This window comes from Haliaeetus leucocephalus, unplaced genomic scaffold (genome assembly GCF_000737465.1).
Source record: "Haliaeetus leucocephalus isolate CR32 unplaced genomic scaffold, Haliaeetus_leucocephalus-4.0 Scaffold136, whole genome shotgun sequence".
NCBI classification, from domain to species: domain Eukaryota; kingdom Metazoa; phylum Chordata; class Aves; order Accipitriformes; family Accipitridae; genus Haliaeetus; species Haliaeetus leucocephalus.
In genome coordinates, this window is record NW_010972572.1 from 2,822,779 (window position 1) to 2,846,183 (window position 23,405).

A 23,405-nucleotide genomic window follows, 5' to 3' on the forward strand; every position below is an offset into this window, starting at 1 on the left:
TCTTACAGCTCTCCTTAAAACCAAGACGCAGGTTCTGGTCCATGTCCAGCCTGCTGCTGGACCAGGATGCTCGTGCCTTGCAGCTGGCGATCCAGGTCCCCTGCCACCCCGAAATGAGCCTCCTGCATCTTACTGATGACCTCCCTGGTCACCTCCATGGCCCTTACTGGTCACCTCTATGACCTCCATGGTCACCAGTAAGCAGGGATGTGGTGGTGAGCAGCTCAGTGCAGCTGGAGACCCACTGTGGTCCCTGGCAGAGCCAGTGCTGTAGGGATGGGGCTGCAAAAACCACAGAGCTGCATGGACTGGCCCTGCTCGAGAACAGCCAGTGCAGCTGGAGCAAGCAGCAGCGTCCCCACAGCAGAACTGGTTCATACTGGGACATCAGGACCCAGACCCCGTGTTTCAGCTACAGCGGTGCTCGGCCCTGGGATGGGGGTGCAGTTGGCAGCTGTGGGTGAGATCGGAAGCTGTCTCAGCCCTTCAGGATGTTGTGCCCTCGCCAGCTGGTGGATGCTTTGGTGGCAGAGGGACTTTCTCGGGGGGTTGGGCTGTACCCAGCCATATGTGGGTGCCCATGGCTGCTGCCTGTGGGCCCCCCCAGCCCAGCTCAGCACATAGTCACCAGGATCGGTCGTGATGAAGCTGTAGCGGTGCCGCCTCAAAGAGGGTGAGCAAGCAGGGATGCAAGAAGGATTGCAGTGAGCAAGGCACTGGGATTAATCCCGCTGCTTTAATTGGTTTGTATCAGTAATTAGCTACTTCTGGCAGTGCTGAGCCAGATGGTTTCTTACCTCGGCAGCGGGATCCTCACAGAGCAGGTGCCAGGCAAGCGCTCAGTGCTGCTGCCAGCACCACAGGAGCTTGGGGAGAGGGAGGTCCCGTGCCAGTACATAGGATCAGACGCAGCATCCCCCCGCTGCCGGCACAGCTCCCCGTGGGGCAGAAATGGGGTAGGGTTAAAAACACTGCCCGGCAAATGCTTCCAGCGGCTGCCGCTGCCTCTCCAGAGGGTAAATGGAGCTCTGGCTCTGGCTCTGCCCAGACTTCTCAGCGTGGGCTTCCCGAGGTCCCTGACATCTTCATTGCAAGTCTTGCTTTTCCTGGCAGAGGGTAAAAGGGCAGCTTGTGGGCAGCGTTGTGCTAGGGAGAGGCTGCCTGCAGCGCTGCCTGCCCCAAGGGAGGCTTGTGCCGGCTCTTGACTGGGGAGTTCCGGGCAATGGGGACCAGTTGTGCCATGTCTGGATGCGCCTGTCGGTGATGGGGTGAGGAGGTGGCAGTGGGTGCCAGCCACGGCAGCTGCCTGCACTGTGGGCAGCAGGTCGGTCTCTTGCCCCTCAAATCCCACAGCTGGGGCCGTGTCCTTTGCTGCCAGACAGTGCAGGCAGCCCCGCTCCTGCTTCTCTCTGCAGTGCGTGGTGATCTCGCTGTCCTGCTGCCAGATTCCCCATGCCCCCCAAAACGCCCTCTCCACTCAGCCCCCCCCCCCCAAAAGGGGGGTAGGAACCGAAGGCAGCTGCCCGTGGTCCAAGGGCAGGGGAGGGATTTGCCTTCCCTCTGCGCCCCGAGGGCAGGAGAGGGTCCTTTGTGGTCGCTGCTTTAATTGCATCGTTATTATGCTGAGTAAATGAGTCCTGGCAGCAGCTGAACCTGGTGGATGCCAACCACATCCCAGAAAGGCATCCGGCAACGGGCAGCATCCAGCTGGCATGAGCAGGGGCCGGGGACCTGGATGGGACCCAGCCACCGACAGGTGCTGGCAGCTGGGGGGGCATCAGCGGGTGAGGGAAGACTTGGCGGGGGGAGCCTGAACCCTTCCCATCTCACCCCCCTCCCACCTCGCTTCTCTTTTTCAGACTGTCAGCATCAATAAGGCTATTAATGCACAGGAAGTGGCTGTCAAGGAGAAACACGCCAGAAATATCCTTCCCAAAGTTGGCCGTGGGACAAGCGAGCGTGGGAGCGGGGCCGGGGCCACCCGGAAAAGGGGCAGCAGCAAGGCGGCGTGTGGGGAGAGGTGCCAGTGCAGCCAGGCCAGCGCCGCAAGCTGGCTGCTGGGGTGCTGAGGATGGCTGAATGGGACCCTGGGGGGCTCTCAGTGATGGTTGGGGTTTTTCTGGCATGGCACAGGGTCCCTGCTCCTGCTGCTGCAGCCTTTGCTTGTCAGTGGGTGCCCAGCCTTGTGCTCCTGGTGCTGCCAGCCCATGGGAGGGCAGGAGGGGCAGATGCCCACAGCAGGATGTCTGCCTGGGGCAAGGATGCTTAATCCCAAAGGTGCTTGTGAGCGTGCTGCCACTAAAAGTGGATCCCCAGCATCCCGGCAGGGCAGCTGGGAAGGCTTGGCAGAGGCACAGCCCCAGCCTGGAGTGTGCCATGGTGCTCCTGGAGCGGTGGTGAGGGGCTGGAGGAGAGGGGATGGTGTGTGCCACCCTTGGAGACAGCGTGTGTCTGGGCTTGGCAACTTCTCAGCTCCCCGTGGTGGCCTGGCTCTCCTCGGCTCTGCGGGTACCAGCCGGCCTCGGGGTGGCTGCCCTCCATCACCACCGAAGGGGAGAGAAGCATTTCCTTGACCAGCCGCCACCATGCATCCTGGGCACGCATCACGAGAAGGGGGCGCAGACCTTCTGGTCGGTGGTGAACCGGCTGCCGCTGTCAGGCAATGCTGTGCTCTGCTGGAAGTTCTGCCACGTCTTCCACAAACTCCTCCGGGATGGCCACTCAAATGTGAGTGCCACAAGCTCGGCTCAGCAGCTGTCCTGGGGCCAAATCCTTTCCCCCACGGGGCTGCACGGGGCAGTGGGAGATGCTGGTGGGTTGGTGCCCTCCTGGTGTGTCAGTCCTGGGTGGGGACCAGTGCAGGGACCCCTCCCTGCTCGCTTTGCCAGAGCCTTCCCAGCGCTGCTGTGCCCACATGCCCCAGCGCTACAGACCCCGGTGCTGACCACAGCACCGGTGCTGGAGGAAACCACTCGGCATGGGGCATCGGCATTGGTGCAGGAGCCATCTGCAAGGATCCTCCTGCCCCATGTGTGGATGGGGAAACTGAGGCACCCTGGGGCTGGCGGTAGTGACACCACCGGCAAGCTGCAGGGTTGGAAACACATCAAGACCTCCCATTCCGTACCCCAGTTGCCAGCTCCAAGTATGGCACACCTTGCCCTGGTGCTCTGCCTGCTGCCTGCACTGCCTACTTATTTTCATCGTCATTCCTCCAGGTCCTGAAAGACTCCGTGAGATACAAGAACGAGCTGAGCGACATGAGTAGAATGTGGGTAAGTGGCCAGTCCTGCCAGCTGCTGCGGTGGGGACACCCCGGGGGTCCCTCGGCAGGACCCGACTCCTCAGCCGGCCTAGGGTGTGGTGTTGGCTTGGATAGTGGTCTTGCCCAGGAGGAGCCAGGCTCTGAGGTCTGAGCAGATGCTCAGCCATGGCTGACCCACGGCTACGTGACCTCCCTGGCCTGGGTTTGCTGGTTGTGCTCAATATCCCCTTCCACCAAAATCAAATGCCTTCTTCCTGTTTTATGGCAAAACCCAGTAAAACTCAGCTCTGGTGGTGAAACAGAGCATTGAAACCTGCAGAGAAGGTGACGAGAAGGTCGTGCCGAAAGGATTTGGTCAAGTTTGCTGCAAGCCAGCCTGCAGCCCATGTGTTGGCGAGGAGGCTTTTGGCTGTGATTTTGGGAGAGATAAGGGAGGGGTCACTTGTGCTGCAAGGGGAGAAGGCTTTTTCACAGCCTGCCCCAGGTCTCAACAGCTTTTTGGTGTCCCCAGGGCCACCTGAGCGAGGGCTACGGACAGCTCTGCAGCATCTACCTCAAACTGCTGAGAACCAAGATGGAGTTTCACACCAAGGTGAGCATCATCCCATCCCCACAGCCATGGCAAGGGGTGGGTGATGGGGTGCTGGGGCGAAAGTGGTGGCAACACTACGGTGCAGGACAGGGGCTGGAAGAGCCATCCTGGTGATGTCACCCCTGAGGATCCTCTCCTCTGTCATGGCTGTCCTGCTGCCTCCATGAAACATGTCCCAGGCCACCAGGGTCCATCCTTACCCTGGATAAGAAGTGGCCCAAGGAGCAATGCCTCAGGGGTAGACAGTTTCATGCTGGATCAGGGCTCCTTGGAGGCACCTGGGCTGGGAGTTTGGGGGCTACAAGAAACAGTAAGAGACCCCTGGTTTTGGGGTGCATGTCCCCTCCCAGGTATCCCTGGTGGGCAGAGGTGGAAGAGGCCATGGGATTCTGGAGTGGGGAGGGCCTGTGGGGGCTGGGCTGTGCCACACCATGCCATGCCACACTGTAGGAGCAGCTCCTAACCATCCCGAGCACTGCCCTGGCAAGATCTGCAAGGGCTAAAGGAAGCCCAGGCAGCAGGAACAGGCAGGAGGCAGCACAGGCAGGGCAGGGGCCAGTGCCGAGGTGTAAATCCCCTGGAAAACCCTGTGACGGAGCCTGGCTTTTCTGCATCACCACAAATGCAGGGAAGGATGCCGGGGATTTGGGTTAGTGAGGTGTCCCTGTTGGTGCATGAAGGAGAATGAGCAGCAGTGCCTGCTCCAACTGGTGTGCGAGCATGGAGGATTATTTGCTACAGTCAGCAAAGGAGAAATTAAATAGATGTGTATAGAAACCTCCCTTTGCTTGGGACCAAAGTTTGCATGTAAGGTGCCCTAGTGTTTTCTAAAATAAGGTTTTTATATGGGCAGGAAAAGTGGAGTGGGAGCAACAAGTCAGCCTGGAAATTCAAAAATGATTGGGAAATAATGATTAACTTAATCTGAGCACCGCTGAGCATGCACAACTTAGTTCGTCTCAGCAGAACTTCAACAGAGTCACAGGTTTAAGGTTTTTTTTATGAGCACCCAGTTCATTGCAGACCATAAATCTCACCATAGATGTATCAGGCAAATGAGGAAATCAGGACAAGGTAGCACAGAACAAACCTCTCGGTCCCCAGCAGCCTTGGTGCTCCCACAGCTTCTGCCCTCCATTGCCTGCCCCACCTGGTAAACAGCACTACGCATGGGATGCTGCAGGATCGGTCCTGGCCAGAGTCAGCGTGATCCTGTTCCACCCAGTGCTGTCCTCAGCTTGAAATAATCAGTGCCAGTTACCAAAACCCATTTTTTCTCTCTCCCCTTTGGGCTTTTGGGCCATGGGTATTCCTGGGCACAGAAGCATCCTGGGGGAATCCCAGGGGATCATCCCAGATGGGTTTTTTCTCCATCATCAGGAGTTTGTTTCCAGCCTCTGAAGCAGCGCTGCTGGGCAGGTTCCTTCTTTGGGCTGGCCTTCAGAGAGGATACACCAGGTCTGGGTCTGCTCCACACGTGCCGTGCCGGCTGCCAGGGGTGATGGGGAACGTGTTTGTAGTAAGGGATGCAGCATGCCCTGTCACACCTCAGGAAGCCATGCTCACATCGATGGACCTTATTATTTAGGCAGATGCTTTCTTATAGAATAAACTAGAATATGCTTGTGGTGTTAAAATAACACAATGCTGCCAACAGCAGGATGGAATGTCATGGTGGGCTTGTGCACAAAGCACATCCCCGTGTGGCTTCAAGCGCCCTCATCCTTACAGTAACCATCTGCGGTAGGTTTGGTACCCATGATGTTTCCTTCCTTTCCGAGCTCTGCTGGAAAGAGGTGTTTTCTGAAGCCAGGCTGTACCCATCCCCCTGATTTGGTTTGGAGCTGTGATGTGACCTTCCCTGAAACACCTGGGCAGCATGAAGAGGCTTTGCCCCCCAGAGCAGATATTGGCTCCTTCCCCTCCAGCTCTCGGCGATGCCGTGCACGAGCTGGCAGTCCCATCTCCTCCATACTCAGCAGGTTTCTAAGCCCAGGGCGAACTAGTTTTTCTTGCTGGGGTGAATATGGGCACCATGGATTGAGGATGCTGCAGTCACCTGGGGTTCAGCAGACTTCCTGTCAGCCCCCTTTCACCCCTGCATCACTCCCTCGGAGCATCCAAAGAGCCGTCCCAGTCTCTTGCACTGAGGCTGCCGGCTGGGTTGGTGACCCTGGTGTTCCCAAAGCTGTGGCCAGAGCAGGAAATCCTCCAAAACCCTTTCCTGACTCCTGTTTCCCCATGCAGAATCCCCGCTTCCCCGGCAATCTCCAGATGTCTGACCGGCAGCTTGACGAGGCAGGGGAGAATGATGTCAATAATTTGTGAGTGTGGAGCAAGGGCAGGGAGCAAGGGAGGGGGGTGGATGCAGGCAAGGTGGCACAGCGCTGCCCAGCCTCACCGGCAGCACAATCAAGCCAGGGACTGGACCTTGCACCTTCTCCCCTGCCCTGCCACAGGTGCTGGGAGTGGGCAGAGCCCCCGGGCAAGGCTGGTGCATCCACACCAGAGCACCTGCTCGTCCCTGTGGGGTGGCATCTGGCAATGGGTTGAGGCCCATGGGTGGCTGCAGGGATGCTCCCCAACCATTCGCATCCTTTTTTCTTAGTTTTCAGCTGACGGTGGAGATGTTTGACTACCTGGAGTGTGAGCTGAACCTCTTCCAGACGGGTAAGCCCCTCTGCTGCCCTGCCAAAGGTTGGGGTGAGGGGTCTGGAGGGGCTGAGCTGCATTTGGGGGAGGCTCCGGGAAGGATGCTGTCTGAGAGCATCGCAGCTCATCTCTTTTCTGGGCTGTCCTGGGGCCCAAATTATTATTAGTTGAAGTCCCTGCATGCTGTGCTGCCTTGTGGCAGCCCTGCGGCAGTGCCATGGGGCTGGCTGCATCACCCCACCCCACTCCCCACCACATGCATCACTTCCACTGCCCAGACTTTGGGCTCTCCCACTCTGGCAGCCTCCTTGGGCTGAATTTCTTCTTGTCTTATTCATGGGCTTGCGACAGGTTTTGGTTTTTATTAGTGGTGAACACAAGCTGCCGTGGGTGTTTGCGGCGGTGCTGGAGCTGGGGGAGGCGTGGGTGCACCCTGCCTTTCTCCTGCCCTCCCGCGCAAGCAAGCAGAGGGGTAAAAACAAGCCAGCCTCAACCCTCAGGACTGTCATGCACCTCTGCACGCTCGTACAGGATCAGGTTTGGGGTAAATTAAAGCAATTGTGGGGCAAACCTTCATCTACTGCATGCACCGGGCTGTGAGTGCTGGCGGGACAGGGCTGTGTTTCAATGGAACTGGAGCAGCACCCTCGTCTCCTGGCCGCACGCTGGCACAGTGGGCCAGTGCCAGGACCCTCATATGTGCAGCGCAGCCCCATCCCCGGAGCACTCCCAGGAGTTCTTGCTGCTCTGCCCCTTGGAAGGGAGTTGCTGGATGGAGGGAGATGAAGCTGCCACCTTCTCCAACCACCCTGCTAGCCTGCCTGCTGCACCAGCACGCTTTGAGGGCAGGTGTCCCACAACTCGTGGGAGACCCGCAAGGCTGGACCATGAAGATGGTCACTGGACGCATTTCCAGCAGCCTGCCATCCTGTGCCCCAGGCTGGTCCCAGCCCTGCCAGAAATACCTTCGTGCCCTGGTGTTGGGGGGTACATCCTGCAACCCTGGCACAAGATGCAATTTGACGCAACGTGGACAGAGGATTGTGGACATGAGGTGCTGCCAGCTGCTCACAGGTGGTTTTGGAGAATCTCCTCACTGGCATGCATGGCGCACTCGAATGCCAGTGGGATGGCAGCGATGGGCAGAGCACAGGGGCTGCATGTCCTCGGGGGGCTGGGAGCTCTGCCTGGGGACCCGACTGGGGCTCAGGACTGGGCACCTCCAGCCCACAGTGCCAGGCTGAAGTGTTCCCAGGCCTGTGTGAGAGTCCTGGGTGGGAATTTCCACTCCTGCTGAGCTTGCAAACAGCTGCGGGGTGGTGGGCTGGGTCCCCAAGGGCCAGCAGGTGTCTTGCTGTGGGTGATGGTCTCTTGCTCTGGGTGATGTTTGTGGATGCAGCCAACGTGGTGTGGCACCTGCTGGAGCCTGATCCCGTGCTTCTTCCCCGCAGTGTTCAGTTCCCTGGACATGTCACGCTCGGTGTCAGTGACGGCCACAGGGCAGTGCCGCCTGGCCCCACTCATCCAGGTGATCCTGGACTGCAGCCACCTCTACGACTACACCGTCAAGCTGCTCTTCAAGCTCCACTCCTGTGAGTGTCCCCAGCGGCAGCGCCTTGGGCAGAGGAGGGACACAGAGGGGGACACCGGGGGTCACCACCCTGCTCAGGCTGGGCTGTTTGCCCCCCCATCTCCTTCCCAGCCTTTTTCAGAGGGTGAAGGGAGTCACCAGGGCAAGGGACAAGGAGGTGCAAGCGCTAGGGGACCGAGCTGCCCCAGGAGCCTGCCCTGCTGGATGCCCCTAGGCCATGGGGACAGTGCCCACCAGGAGCTGTCCCAGGTTTGGGCAGGCACTGGTGCAAAACCCACATCCCCCAGGACCTTGAATTGTGGTGGCAGCTGCCTGAACACCAGCTTGCTGCCTTTCCCTGCCCTGGGGGTGTCTGGGGTGGGGACGTGATCCCCTCCTGCAGCGGGATGCTGAGCCCAGAGCATTCAGACCCTGGGAGGAGGGTGACCATCTCTGGGAAAGACCCATCCCCATATGGCTGTGCCGATGGGTTGTCCCTTGCTCCATGCTTCTTCCCGGCATGGGGACACCCGGTGACATTTCTGCTTGCTGCTTCTTCCAGGTCTGCCGGCAGATACACTGCAGGGCCACCGGGATCGCTTCCTGGAGCAGTTCAGAAAGTAAGTACCCAGACCCAGGGTGCTGGCTCTCCCCACTGCCAGCGATGCTCCAGGGTGTTCCCAGGGCAGAGAGGTGCTGGAGCCTTTGTGCCAGGGCTCAGCAGATGAGCAATGGATATGGAGGAAGGGCAGGAGTTGGTCTTGCTTCGGCATCTGAAATCCAGCCCGCTTTGACCTCTCGGCTTTCCCTGGAGCTTACTCCAGGACAACCACTCCACTTGGCAAATCCACAGCTATTGAATTACCAGATAACAGCATTATTAATTCTAGTGAGGTGTTCAGCTGCTGACTGCATGTCTGATGATTTAAAACCCTCAAACCCTTTAATTGCAGTTTTAAATGCAATTTGCAGGTGACGTGCTGAGATGAAAGTCTGGGCTCAGGCTGAGAAGCCAAGCAGGGGGGGTTGCTGGTGAAGACACCCCAGGGATGCCTTGGGCTGGGTATTGGATGAGCAGGGTGCTCAGCACCCTTAGCAGCATTTTCTGCTTGCGATGGGTCCATTGGCTCTGTCGGGAGAGGGATGCATTGCATTGGTAGGAGCCTTGGGGTAGGAGCATTTGAGCAGCATGTGGAGGCGGTTTGAGATGCTGCTGCAGAAGGGTCCGCACAAGCCCTGGGGGGTGGGTGGGAATCGCAGTCATGGTGCTGGGGGCATGGGACAGGGAAAAGAGATTTTTCCTCCAATTCTGTTGAATTTCCAAAAAAATGCCAGTTGCACAAATCTGAGGGAGCTTGTTGAAAGGGGCAACCAAAAGATGAAACCTTTGGGTGTTGCAAAGCTGAGGAGGAATCCATGAAGAGCCTTGCAGAGAGCCTGGGTGCCAGGGATGCTGCTGGGTGCTGCAGTGGAGCTTTTGGGTGGGAAAAGCCATCCCTGCAGGGACACAGACAGAAAAAGAAAGGATAAAGCTTGTGGCACCTGTCAGAGAGACTTTAAAAGCAGCAGATAAAAGATGTAGGAGGAGAGAACCAGAACCAAGTCATGGTCACCCAATTACCCGAGACCTAGGACATGAAGGTGGCTGTGGTGCTGCTGGAGTATTGCCCAGAGGCTGAGATGTGTTATGGTGCTGGTTGATAAAAAGGGCTCCAGGGAAAGGGGAGGGAGGCAAGCAGAGGGGCTGACCCAGCGCTTGGCACAGCAGGGAAACAAAGAGTGGGGGAGGGTCTTCATGAAAAAGACAGCATAGGATGGGGTGGGTGCTGCTGCGTGCAGGAGGTGGGTGTTGGGTTCGTGAGAGACCATGAGCTGCTGCAGGGTGATGTGCAGTGGGAGCAAACATATTTATTTCCAAAAGTTCTGGGAAAAAATGGAACTACCCTGAGAAATGCAGATGACACACAGCTGAGTGGTGCAGTCGATATGCTGGAGGGAAGGGGTGGCATCCAGAGGGACCTGGACAGGCTGGAGGAGTGGGTCCATGTAAACCTCATGAAGTTCAACCAGGCCAAGTGCAAGGTCCTGCACCTGGGTCAGGGCAATCCCCACGACCAGCACAGACTGGGGGATGGATGGATGGATGGATGGAAGGATGGAGAGCAGCCCTGCAGAGAAGGACTGGGGGATACTGGTGGGTGGAAAATGAGACACGAGCTGGCAATGTGGGCTTGCAGCCCAGAAAGCCAAGCAGCTCCTGGTCTGCATCACCAGCAGCGTGGCAAGCAGGTTGAGGGAGGGGATGGTCCCCCTCTGCTCCACTGTCCTCAGACCCCCCTGGAGCACTGCAACCAGCTCTGGGGTCCTCAGCACAAGACACACATGGACCTGCTAGAGCAGGTCCAGAGGAGGTCACCAAAATGGTCCAAGGGATGGGACACCTCTGCTATGGAGAAAAGCTGAGGGAGTTGGGGCTGTGCAGGCTGGAGAAGAGACGGCTCCGGGGAGACCTTGCTGCGGCTGCTCAGTACTTAAAGGGATCTTATAGGAAAGAGGAAGAGAGACTTTTGACCAGGGCCTGCACTGACAGGACAAGGGGCAGTGGTTTTAAACTGAACGAGGGTGGGGTTAGCTTGGACATAGGGAAGAAATGTTGTACGATGAGGGTGGTGAGACACTGGCAGAGGTTACCCTGAGAAGCTGTGGCTGCCCCATCCCTGGAAGTGTTTGAGGTCAGGTTGGATGGGGCTTTGAGCAACCTGACCTAGTGGGAGATGTCCCTGCCCCTGGCAGGGGGGTTGGACTGGATCATCTTTGAAGGTCCCTTCCAACCCAAACCACTCTGTAAGTCCATGATCCTATGAGATGTGAGGGCAGGTCCCCCCTGGACTAGCAACTGCACAAGGGAGAGGAGACAAATGGTCAGGTTTTATACCAGGAAGTGTCTCAGGGTGATCGCCAGTGACAGTGCTGGAACCGGTCCTCTTGCTGTATTTTAAATGAGATCGAAAAAGAGTGAGCAGTGAAGTGCCATGGCCTCTAGTATCTGATTATATAGGGTAGTCAAAACAAAAACTGGCTGCTGAGAGCAGGGGGAGGATGTCATGGTGCTGAGGGACAGCTCGATTCAAGGTCACAAACTGCAAACCAGTGCCCATGGGAAAAACACCAGGCACGGACATCAGCAGATAGCGGGGCTGTCCATGGGCTCTGACCACCCAGGGCAGAGACCTTGGGGCGGGTATCAACAGTGCTGAGGTACTGACTGGGAAACTGGGGAGCCTGGAAGGGAAGGGAGCCATGAGTGGCACGGCCGGGCACTGCTGCTCCTCCCCAAAATTGGAAATCGTGCAGAGAGGTAGCCCTGCTGCTGGGGGACATGCTCCTGCAGGGACCTGAATGTAATGGTGCAGATGTGGCCTCCAGGCAGGAAGCCCCCAACCTGTTCATGGCCGGGGGCATAGTGGGAGCAATGGTGATGTTTCTCAGCTGTCCCTTCAAGCTTTGGCTGTAGTGAGGACAGCACAGGGAGGTGGCTGTACCTCGGGGTGACCCAGTACAATCATTCTGCTGCGGTTCATGGTTTTACAGACTCACAGAGTGGTTTGAGTTGGAAGGGACCTTCAAAGATCATCCAGTCCAGCCACCCTGCCATTGGCAGGGACATCTCCCAGTAGATCAGGTTGCTCGAGTTTCAGGTCCTTCTCTCTCAGGTCCTGGGTTTATGGGAGAAAGCCTTCAGCAGTCAGTTTTTGCCACAGGTGGGAGGCTGGCGATGGGGTCTTCCCAGGACCTGCCATGGGTTTGGTGGCAGCACACACCACTGTGCCTTCCAGCACAGTGTGGTGGCCCGGTGACACCTTCCTGGAGCCAGGCGAGGGGTTGGAGCTACCCACGTTTGGGGTGGGGAGTCTGGGTTGGGCAAGAGCTGTCCCTAACAATTCCCTGCCCTTTGCAGGCTGAAGGAGCTCTTCTACCGCTCCAGCAACCTGCAGTACTTCAAGCGGCTGATTCAGATCCCACAGCTGCCAGAGGTGAGACCCCATGGTCCCGGGTCCCCATGCTCGCTGTCCCCATGGCCAGGAGCAGCAACGGGGCCAGTGGCACTGGGAGAGTGCCCAAAAAGGGTCACCTGCTGCCTTGCCTGGCTTCCCTGGGGCCAGTGGCAATGTAGGGGTTGTGGGACATGAGGCTCATCCTTGCATCCCTCCCCGGGTGGGGTCCTGTGGGATGGAACTGCCCCTCTGTCCAGGGGCTGGGATACGCTCTCGCACCAACCCTCAGCCCTTGCCAGGATCTGTCCCCATGGGTCCTGGCTCCATCCCTACAGGTCCTGGCTCTGTTCCCATGGGTCCGGGCACGGCCAGCTCAGCACTGGTGCAAGATTTCAACCAACTGTGCCCAAAGCCCTGCAGCAGTGCCGGTCCTCCCCCACCCAGCCACGCTCCTCTCCTTCCCCAGAACCCTCCCAATTTCCTGCGTGCCTCAGCGCTGTCAGAGCACATTAGCCCCGTGGTGGTCATCCCCGCCGAGGCATCCTCACCTGACAGTGAGCCCATCACAGACCTGGTGGAGATGGACACGGCCTCACAGGTGAGCCACTGCCGCTGCTGCACTGCCCGTGCTCCTTGAGCTGTGGAGACGACAGTGGGTGTCCTTCAGCTCTGAGACCACAGTTATTTCTCCAAAACCATGCCATGGTTGGGGCTGAGACAGTGGGGATGGCCTCAAGCACTGGGGAGCATCACTGCAGGTGGCCATGTGGGTGCTGGGTGTCGCGTGTGGGTGCTGCTAGGTCTGAGCCAGGCTGAGTTCATCTTGTGGTGCTTCTCTTAGAGGCTTGGTGCCCTCCAGTGATGGCTGGCTGGAGGTGTTTGGCTTCCCAGCATTGCTCCTCAGCTCTGTGTGCTTGCATTAGGTCTTCACGTCCCTCTCCACCAAGGGTTGTCCCCAGGCGCTGAGCGTTTTGGGAGGGGAAGGGGCTTGCAGTGACATGGCTTTGGGGATCTTCTCCCTCCCGAGGAGTCAGGTGGGGACAGACCAGAGATGCTCCATGTTCAATGTGTTCAACGCGTTCAGCGCCCTGGGAGCAGCAGGGGGGATCCAGCCCTGGTGTGCAGGCAGCACAAGCAGGCAGCAGGCCTGCTGGCACGTGGGCTGGCTCTGCGGTGCCACCAGGAACATGGAGGGGACAAGGGCTCCAGAGCGGTGGTGGGTTCGCTCCAGGTCCATGCTGCTCCTCTTCCCGCAGAGCCTGTTTGACAACAAGTTTGACGACATCTTCGGCAGCTCTTTCAGCAGCGACCCCTTCAACTTCAACAGCCAGAACGGGATGAACAAGGATGACAAGTGAGCAGTCCCAGTTATGCCATGGAGGTGGCCAGGATTGGACTGGGAGCTCCCTTCCCATCATGGCACGGCAGCCACCTGCCAGGCTGCTGCAACACAGCAGCTGCAGTGGCACAGGGGATGCCTCCCCTCCCAGGATGCGTCCCCATGGTACTGGTGCGGCTGGTGGCACTGAGGACATACCCGGTGTCTCTCCTTCCCAGGGACCGGTTAATTGAGCAGCTTTACAGGGAGATCGCAGCCCTGAAGGAGGAGCTGGAGAACTTCAAGGCTGAGGTGGGTGACAACCATCTGGTGGTGTCACATGGTGAGCACCTATGTGGCAGTCCTGTGGGAGGATAAGACCCAGCAGCTCACACTGGGAATGGGGCTGGTGGGGTGGTGGCTGTGTCCCTGGGTGGGCAAGGCGCTGCCCCTGTCTGTCTGTCCTGCCCTGTCCGCAATGGCTTCTGCATCCCTCGCACAGCCTTCACTGCCCATATGGGGGGTCCCTAGGTGTGCTGGGAGGGACTGCGTCCCTGCTGGGGGGGCCAGGCTCACCCCCACTGCCCAGCATCCTCAATGCTTCACCGTGCTACCGTTGGGACTCTATGGGATGCTACACAGGGGGTGGCCACCAGATGGTACTGGTGGGCATCGGACAGTGCTGGCAGCCACTGAATGGCACTGGGAGCTGCCCACCTGCTGTCCCCGCAGAGCGCACGGGGTTCGGTGCAGCTGCGTGGTCGTGCCAGCGAGCTGGAGGCCGAGCTGGCCGAGCAGCAGCACCTGAAGCAGCAGGCACAGGATGAGAGCGAGTTCCTGCGTGCAGAGCTGGAGGAGCTGAAGAAGCAGCGGGAGGACACCGAGAAGGCACAGAGGAGCCTGACAGAGATCGAAAGTGAGCAGGGAGAGCGCGCACCCAGCTTGGAGTGGGGGTGAGCTGCGGGGTGGGGGTCCACGGTGCTCACCTTGGCATCCCTGCATGTGTGGCAGGGCGGGCACAGGCCAACGAGCAGCGCTACAGCAAGCTGAAGGAGAAGTACAGCGAGCTGGTGCAGAACCACGCCGACCTGCTGCGGAAGGTGGGCTCCCCGAAACCCCTCCAGGCATCCCCTTTCCCAGCCATGCCCCCCAACACTGGGGATCACTGAGCTTCCTCTCTTCCATCACCAGAATGCAGAGGTGACCAAGCAGGTGACAGCGGCCAGGCAGGCCCAGGGGGACGTGGAGCGGGAGAAGAAGGAGCTGGAGGACTCCTTCCAGCGGGTGAGCGAGCAGGCTCAGAGGAAGGTGAGTGGGGATGAGGGGACATGACAGGGTGTTAGGGGGGACTCCTCCATGGGGCACTGGCACCAGCAATTTCTCTTCTTGCCCACAGTCTCAGGAGCAGGCAGAGGTGCTGGACACGCTGAAGCGGGAGCTGGCAGCCAGCAGACAGGAGCTGCAGGTCCTCCAGGGCACCCTGGAGTCCAGCACACAGGTGAGAGCCCATGGGTGGCCCCTGCCACCCGAAGAGAGGCATTTCGGGTGAGGGGGAGGTCTGCCCGCTGTCGCGGTGCTTGGGTGAGATGTTACCCATCCAGGCATTACCCACTGTTGGCCTGATAACCAGCTCCCTGTCTTCTTCCTCCCCACATCTAGATGGGTTCAGCGATCGTACCAGGGGGTTTAACACTCCTGGGTGCAAGAGTGTGCTGAGCGATGGCCTCCAGCAGCGGGGATCATTGAACAAAATCCCTGCAAGAGCAGGGTCAGGCAGGGCGGCTCTGCCCACTGTAAAAACCAGGCAGGGAGCTTGCTGTCACATCACAAGGGTTTGCATGGGCTTGCTGCCGTGCCAGAGGGTATTTCATGCCTATGGACCTGTGGAGGACAGCAGGGGTTTCCAGGCTCGTTGTAGAAGGCAGAAGCTGGCAGGAAAATGGAGCTGCCCATCTCCAGGGTGGGCAGACACTGCAGCAGGATGGGGATAGGGCAGAACCAGCTCCAGAGCTAGCAGCCAGCACCCTTCATCTGCTCCTCCATCAGGATGCTGACTAGTCATAATAAAAGTGAATTTTCACTGATAGAAGTGAAAGGGCTCCCCAGGGAGCCTCAGCCAGCCCCAGGTGAGGCCATCAGTGCTGCAAGGGTGCTGCCAGGCAGCAGGTGATGCAGGAATGATCGAGGTGGCCCAAGCCTGGACCATGAACAAGTCCCCAAACCGGAGGGTCACTCTCGGCACAGCCCCGACCATTGTTTCATGCCCACTCAGGCAGGAGCGGAGCAGAGCACCCAGATCGCCAGCCTGGAACAGGAGAGGGACAGCCTGAGCCGGGCAGCGGAGCAGCACGGGGAGGAGATGGCCGCCTTGCGGGCTGAGCTGCAGCAGCTGCGGGACACGCTCAGCCGCGAGCAGGAGAGCAGCAAGATGGAGCTGGAGACATTGCAGACCCAGCTGAGAGACAAGGTACCCCAGGGGCACTGCGGGCAAGGGGCATCCCCTTCCATGCCAAGCTGCGGGGGTTTGGCAGTGCTGGAGGCAGCAGTGGGGTGTGGGGGTGATTCCCAGCCGGTGCGGCGGGAGCCGTGACACCCACGCCGGCTTGGCAGGAGAGTAGGGAGCAGGCACTGCAGTGGCGCCTGGCCGAGGAGCAGTTTGCCCTGCTGCAGGGCACCGCGCGGGAGGCGGAGCGGATGGTGCAGGATGCCCTCGGTCGCCTGGAGGATCCTGCTCACATCGGCTGCACCGGCTCAGCAGGTGAGTTCCCTGGTGCTCGCCAAACTGGGCGTTATCCTAAGCCAGAGCACAAAGCCCCCCTCCTTGCTGTCCTCTGGGCCGTGCCAGCGGTGGAGAGCAGCCATGCCGCACACAGGGACACCCCACATTTGAGCCCTGCCTGCTGTCTGCCTGCAGATTACCTCCTGTCCAGAGCGCTGGCAGCCTCCGAGTGCGTAGAGCGGCTGCAGGACGCACACAGCAAATACCTTTCCAATCACACAGGTGAGAGCCGGCAGCCCCGGGCAGGGGCTGGGCTGGGGGACAGGGGCAGCTCCAGCACTCATGGGCTGGGCGGGCAGTGCCCACTGGGGCTGAGGCGTGTGCCCGCTCTCCCACCGCAGCCGTGGGCTCTCTGCTGCCCTGCCTGGCCCTCTTCGCCCACCTCGTCAGCGACACCCTCCTGCAGGGCAGCGCTACCTCCCACGTGGCCCCCATGGAGCCCGCCGACCGTGAGTGCTGCTCGACCGACGGGGCAGGCAGGGGCTGGGGTGGGCAGGGTGCTGGGTTGGACACGGACTAGGGTGGGCAGGGGCCACAGCAGGCAGGGGACCGGGTGGGCAGGAAGCTGGGGCAAGTGGGATGCTGAGCTGGGCAGGATTCTGGGGCAGGCAGGGGCTGGGGGGGGCAGGGTGCTGGGGCAGGCAGGGGCCAGGCTGGGCAGAATTCCGGGGCAGGCAGGGGCTGGGCATCTCAGTCGCCACATGCGGTACCCTCAGCCTCTCGTGCTGCCCATGCAGGTCTTCTGGAGATGTGCAAGCAGTGTGGCAGCGAGGCCGTGAGCTACCTCAGCACCCTGCAAGACCCAGGGACAGTGGAAGGCGCCGACTGCAGCCTGGTGATGACTTGCCTGGGCCAGATCAGCTCCATTGGGGAGGTGGGTGCCCCAGGAGGGCTGGTGGGATGGGGTCAGGCTGTGGCAGGCACCGCCGCAGGGACTGTGCCACCCCTGGATGGTTCCTTTTGTCCCATCACATCCCTAGGAGCTGCGGCCCAGAGGGCTGGACATTAAGCAGGAGGAGCTGGGTGACCTGGTGGACAAGGAGATGGCAGCAACAGCGGCGGCCATCGAAACAGCGGCTGCCCGCATAGAGGTGAGGGTTGCCACTTGCTGAGAGGCACCCATGGGCGCTGTGCCTGCCAGGACTACCGGCACAAGGCCAGGACGGTGCACGGGGTTCAGTGCTGCCTCTCCCCCCTCTACCAGGAGATGCTGAGCAAGGCACGGGCTGGTGACACTGGGGTCAAACTGGAAGTGAATGAGAGGTGAGTGGTGGCTGGGGCGCTGGAGAGAGAGGGGCAGGCAGGATGGGGCCTGCTGCCGCAGGCAGAGCGGCTGCATCATGGCCCTGGGGTCTCCCTCCCCACAAGTGAGGCTCAGTGGGGTTTGTCTCACAGGATCCTGGGCTCCTGCACGGGCCTCATGCAGGCCATCCATGTCCTGGTCCTGGCCTCCAAGGACCTCCAGAGAGAGATCGTGGAGAGTGGACGGGTGAGCTGGGGACTGGGATGCAGGCAGGGGTGTGGGCAGGGCATGGGGCAGCAGGTGCTTGGCCAGCTAAGGGTCACCACGCACTTGCTGGGGACGTGCTGCTCCGAGCCTTGGCCTGTTGGGGCATCAACGCCAGCTGCCGGGAGCTCCTGCCCCAGTCCCAGCGTCTCACCCTGGCTGCAGTCCCCAGGGTGTCACGGAGGTCCCTGATCTCCCTTCCCACGTTGAGCACCCCTTCACCCCCCAAGTTCAGTGTCTCCCCAGCTCCCACACACATCCTAAATGAAACCCTGACTTACTCAGTTCCCCCAAGAACCAGGGTTTGGGGGTCCCAGGCCCCGCCGTCCCCCTGTCCCCAACATGTGACCATGCCTTTCTCGATGGCAGGGCGCGGCGTCCCCCAAGGAGTTTTACGCTAAGAATTCCCGCTGGACCGAGGGTCTTATCTCTGCCTCCAAGGCTGTGGGCTGGGGTGCCACCGTCATGGTGTAAGTGCCACTGTCACTGGAGGGGGGAGAGGATGGCAGGGTCCTGCTGTCCCCACAGGGAGGGGACGGGGGTGGCGGGAGGATGCCCCAACCCCTCTCTGCCCTCCCACAGTGACGCTGCTGACCTGGTGGTGCAAGGCAAGGGGACATTCGAGGAGCTGATGGTCTGTTCCCGGGAGATCGCGGCTAGCACTGCCCAGCTGGTAGCAGCCTCCAAGGTAGGAGCCCGGCATCTCGGGAGGCTCCTCTGCTGCTGCCTGCATCACCTGGCAGCTCCCCCCACCGCTGCCTGCACTTGGCTCTGGGAGAGATGCTCTGTCCCCGAGCAGGAAGCAGGAGGGCTGCTCCCCTGGCCATGGTTTGGGGTGACCCTGGGGCACCACATGGTCACCCCAAACCATAGGGGTGGTCTGCTCGCCCAGCAGGGCCTAAGCACACCCCTCCTCGCTGCCCTGGCAGGTGAAGGCAGACAAAGACAGTGCTAACCTTTGCAAGCTCCAGCAAGCCTCCCGGAGCGTCAACCAGGCCACGGCTGGTGTGGTGGCCTCCACCAAGGCTGGGAAGTCGCAGGTGGAGGAGAAAGGTAAGTGTGGGGCTGCAGGAGCATAGACCTGCCCCAAAACCTCTGCTCTTCATGCTCGCCGTCTTCAGTTGGCTGTGCCCCAGTGGTCTCTGCCTGTGGCTGCCCGTTGCTTGCAGTCTGCATATCCCACGGTGGCAGACCCTGCCAGCGGCATGGGAGCTGCCAGGGGTTCTGAGCAGGGGAGTGAAGCTGGAGGGGGCCTGGTGGTGTCTTTCTCCACAGACAGCATGGACTTCTCCAGCATGACGCTCACCCAGATCAAACGGCAGGAGATGGACTCACAGGTAGGAGGTTCTTCCATGTTTTGGGAAACACATCTGCTGGTGCCTTGCTTGGGCTAACGAGAGGCTGCCTGGGCTAGGGGAGAGGTGGGGGGGGCACCCTGCCTGGCTGCCTGACCCCAGGCAGCACCAGCTGGTGGGGAAAGCCCAAGATATGAAGGCAACAGATGGGTTTGCCCAGGAGCCATGTTGCAGTTGGTCCTCAAGCCTTCCCTGACACTGTGCCCATCACAGCACAACAGCCCATGACCTCCCCCTGCTCTTGTGTGCCTGCCGGGCTGCCCCGCAGCACCCACCTCCACCTGGCACGGGGCATCCCTGGGGAATTCCTCTTCCCTGGGTGTCCACTTGGGTTGCTCTGTCTTCACCTGCCTGCACAGGCAGCGCCCACCTGAGCTCAATTCCCTCCACAGGATCACTTGCCATCAGAGCGCTTATGGGATGTACCTCGGTGGTCTTTGAGCTCGATAGCAGGGAGATAGCGGGTTTGAGAGGGGGGTGGCCAGCCCAGCATGGCTCTGTGCCAGCTGGAGAACCCAGGTGCTGTGCCAGGGCTCAGGGTGACCATGGCGTGCATGATGTCATTCAGGTGCGGGTGCTGGAGCTGGAAAACCAGCTGCAGAAGGAGCGGCAGAAGCTGGGGGAGCTGCGCAAGAAGCACTATGAGCTGGCAGGTGTGGCGGAGGGCTGGGAGGAGGATGGTGAGTGGATCCCAGTCCTGCTCCCAGTGGGAAGCTGCACCGGGAAGGAGTGGGGCAGGATGGGGAAACCGTGCCTGCAATCCAGGCAGTGAGCAGGCGTGGGTTCTGCTCTGGCTGGCATAAGTGGAACCCAGGGATAGTTGGCACATGTGGGCAAAGCCACAGGGCCCCTGATCTGTGCAGGAGACTGTGGGACCCGCATCGCCCCTGGGCAGTGTGCTCGGGTGCTACTGGGGCTCTGCTGCCCTGCAAAGCTCTGGGATCCCAAAGGGATGGGGCAGAGGTATGCTGAGGGGGCACCGTGTTGCTCCACACCTCTTTACCCTCTCTCCCTCCTCCAGCTGCAGATTAACACCCGTGGTGGAGGCAGCCCTCGGGGGACACCCCCAACGGCGGGCTGCGACCCAGCTCAGTGCAGCCTTTTGGGAAGATCCACAATAAACCGGTGCAGAAGCCACCCCGAAGCACACGTCCTCCGCGTCCCCTCTGCCAAGAGCCGCCTCCAGCGCCGGAGCACCAAGAGCCGCCTGGCGAGACCCCGGGGCCGGGAGGAAGGGCTCACCGGCCTGACGCCAGCTGCAAACCGCACGTGTATTTATTAGAGCTGCTTGGGGTTGGGGGGGGGGGGTCTCCGGGGGGGGCGTTTTAACCCTTTAGTTTTGTTTTTGCACAGACTTTTGGAACTCTTTGAGCCAGCTCTGGCTGAGCGAGAGCATTCAGGTTTCTTTCGCCTCTCGCTGCTTCTCCAGCCTTAACCCGGTCCCTGGCTCAGCGCAAACATCCCCCCCTGCAAAGGAGCCTGCCGTGGTGCCAGGGGCCCCAGGGGTGCTGCTGGGTCGGGAGCCAGCTTTTGGGGTGCTGCTGGGCTTGGTGCTAGGTGTGCTCCCCCCTCCGGCAGGGACACCGAGTGCCTTTGGCCACTGCAGGGTGGGGGGGAGCGTTCCAATGGGACAGCCCGGCTGGTGAGACCAGGGTGCCGGCAGCAGAACTGGGAGCAGCCGGCGGTGAGGAGGGAGTGGGGCGGACAGTGGGAGGCATGCTGCCTTGAGGTCCTGTTCCCCCATTCTGGGTCCCAAAAATGCCCCCCCCAACCCCGGAGCTGGGCTGCCCTGCCCCAACAGATCACTGTGTTCATGCCAGCAATAAACACTCCGCAAGGTGCTGGGCACGGGTTTGGGCAACTGTGGTGCCACCACACAAGCCACCAGCTCCTGGGGATGGGAGGTGGCTCTAGGGCAGCAGCACAGAGTCTTTGGGGGGCAGTCAGGGTGCCCCAACACCAGAGCACACTGAAGCCAGAGCAAGCAGCTCCCCATGCCCGCTCGCTCTGGGCTGGTGCCACCCCTGTGTCCTCGCCACCCTCTTTGGTGCATGGGGGATTGGTGCTGGCGGTGCCATGGGCAGGGGCAGCTGTGGGGCTGGCTCTGGCCAGGGAACCTTTGTGCCTTGGAGCAGGGGGCTGGGAGGGCAGGGGGGTGTCTGCCAGCTCCAGCCCCCCACCTCATCTCGCTGCAGCAGGGACAGTGGCATCAGCCTGCGCAGCAATGTCCCCGTCCCCCACGGCCACTCCCATGGTCCTGCCGGTGCCCCTTGCAGGGCCAGGGTGTCCTTGCCAGCCTGGCAGCATTGCTGCCTGCACCCTGCCTTCAGGCAGCTGCCGCTTCCTGGGGGGGGAGACAGCCAGACCAGCCCCCTCAGGGTGCTGGGGGGGCAGGATTTGGCCTTTCTTACTTTAGGAAGTGGTGGCATTTCCCAGAGTGGCTGGGCTGTCACTGCATGCTTTCCCAGTGATGTCCGTCAGCCCTTGGCTGGCAGTCAGAGCAGTGGGACCCTCCTGCACTCCCATGCCCGGCCAGGCCATCACCATGGCCTCAGGGCTGCCACCCGCTACGCGCAGGAGAGCGCAACCATTCACCATGCAGGGACCTGGTGTCCCCGCATCCCCCAGCCAGCCCTGCTGCCAACACACCCACTCTGTGCCCCCAGCCTGCTGGGGACGCCTTGGGGACCTTGGGGCTCCCCCTGACTCCCCACACCCTGCCATGGCCGTACCCTGACCTGCACCGGCTCCCCTCTGGATGCAATACCAACCATCCCGTTCCTGCAGGACACGAGGAGCCCCCAAACCCTCCCTGCTCTTTTGGGTGGGGGGGGGGTCTCACTTGTGCGGGGTACCCCCAACTACCTCAGGCCTCCAGGCTGGGTCAGGGCCAGGGGGCGGCAAGGGGGTCACGGTGGCGGCAGGGGCTCGGGGACAGCGGCACCGCTCTCAGCCGAAACCACTTCTTTTTGTATCTCGGTCAGGTGCTGGCAGGGGGCGAGTGTCCCCCACACAGTCCCCGGTGCTGGTGGCTGGCAATGGGGATGGCAGGGGTTCCCCTCCACTGCAGGTTGGGTTGGTTGGGTGGTTTTTTTTTCATTGTATGATAATAATTACTACATTGTGTGGTTTTGATTTTTCAATAAAGCCTTCAGCCCAGCCCTTCTGGCTCCGGGGTGGTTGGCAGCTGGGCTGTGTCACCATGGGGGTCCCACGACTGTGCTCAGCACCCTCCAAAAATTAACTTGGGGATGTGCTGTTGAGGTGACCCGGGTGATGTACTGATGATTATGTCCCCCTCCTGGCTCTGTCCCCAGGGCCGCCCTGCACATCGTCTGTTGTTCCTTGGGAGGGAACCAGGACCTGGTCCCTGCTCAGCCCTGAGGAGCAGGGGTGGCTTTAGCCTCCCCACCACCCCGGGTCCCTTTGGTGACACTGCAGTGGGGGGGGGGGGAAGGGGCAGAGCACCCTGCCCTTCCCAGCTGTGCTGCAGGGTCACCCTGGCAGGGCCATCTCATGGGGGTCCTGCTGCTGGATGGCCCGTGGGGGCCACGGATGGGGAGATGCTCAGGGGAACGTCCCCTCTCAGGTGTGACGCTGCAGCAGGACGTCATGCTCCCGCGGTGCCCTCCCACCCTGGGCTGCAGGAGGCCCCGTGACAGCCTGTCCCTGCAGCTGTGGTCTGTCCCCGCAGCCGTGTTCTGCAGGGTCCCTGCCATGGTCCCCTGCTCTGCAGGACGCAGCAGGGCTGCAGAAGCTGCAGGCAGCTGGCAGGCAGCAGGGTGGGCAGCACTCCCCTGGAGAGCTGTGTCCCCTGGGGACCCAGTGGCGCAGCCAGCCAGAATGTCCTTCCCACGGACCCCAGCACGGCGTGGGGTGGCTCGTCCCCAGCCCTGCCTTGCAGAGCAGGCTGCTGGTGGCGGCACCCTTCAGCCGGGGCAGGGGGAACAGGGGCTGGCCACGCAGGGAGCTGCCCCTGCACCCGCTGGGGGCCAGGGACAGGCAGGTGCCGGACTGAGGCCGCGGGCCCACGAGTGCCTGCGGCGTTGGGTCAGGGATGGGGACGTGCGGGGACACGCGGGTCACTGTAGGGGCTGGGACGGGGGGGACACAGAGGCTAGAACGGTGCGGGGGGGCTGTAGGGGACACGACGGGGACATGGAGACGGGGAGAGGGGGGACGCGGGGATCGGGATGGCAACGAGGACGCTGGTCTTGGAGTGGGGATGGGGAAAGGGGAATCGGTGGGGGGGAAACATGGTCGTCAGGGTGGGACCGGGGGGGCTGTGGACAGAAGGACACCGCGGTCGGGGCGGGGAAGACCCGAGGGTCAGGGTGGGGACGCGGGCTGGGACGGGGCTATGGGGGCGGAG

At 60.9% G+C, this 23,405-nt stretch overlaps 1 protein-coding gene across 1 annotated transcript; it reads left to right on the forward strand.

Moving 5' to 3' along the window:
• Positions 1–1,487: 1,487 nt before the first annotated feature.
• On the forward strand, positions 1,488–20,347 carry HIP1 (huntingtin interacting protein 1). The gene is given in 32 exon segments (XM_010585941.1): positions 1,488–1,718; positions 1,721–1,842; positions 1,845–1,923; positions 2,585–2,727; positions 3,219–3,275; positions 3,777–3,857; positions 6,105–6,181; positions 6,466–6,527; positions 7,961–8,101; positions 8,642–8,699; positions 12,038–12,113; positions 12,541–12,672; positions 13,331–13,428; positions 13,632–13,704; positions 14,125–14,308; positions 14,404–14,492; positions 14,584–14,700; positions 14,789–14,890; positions 15,665–15,859; positions 16,003–16,150; positions 16,307–16,393; positions 16,513–16,620; positions 16,909–17,045; positions 17,152–17,262; positions 17,376–17,434; positions 17,567–17,660; positions 18,048–18,148; positions 18,261–18,366; positions 18,608–18,731; positions 18,954–19,015; positions 19,602–19,713; positions 20,055–20,347. Coding segments are annotated over 32 exon segments (3,204 nt in total). The 5' UTR covers positions 1,488–1,660; the 3' UTR covers positions 20,066–20,347.
• The last annotated feature ends 3,058 nt before the right edge of the window (positions 20,348–23,405 follow it).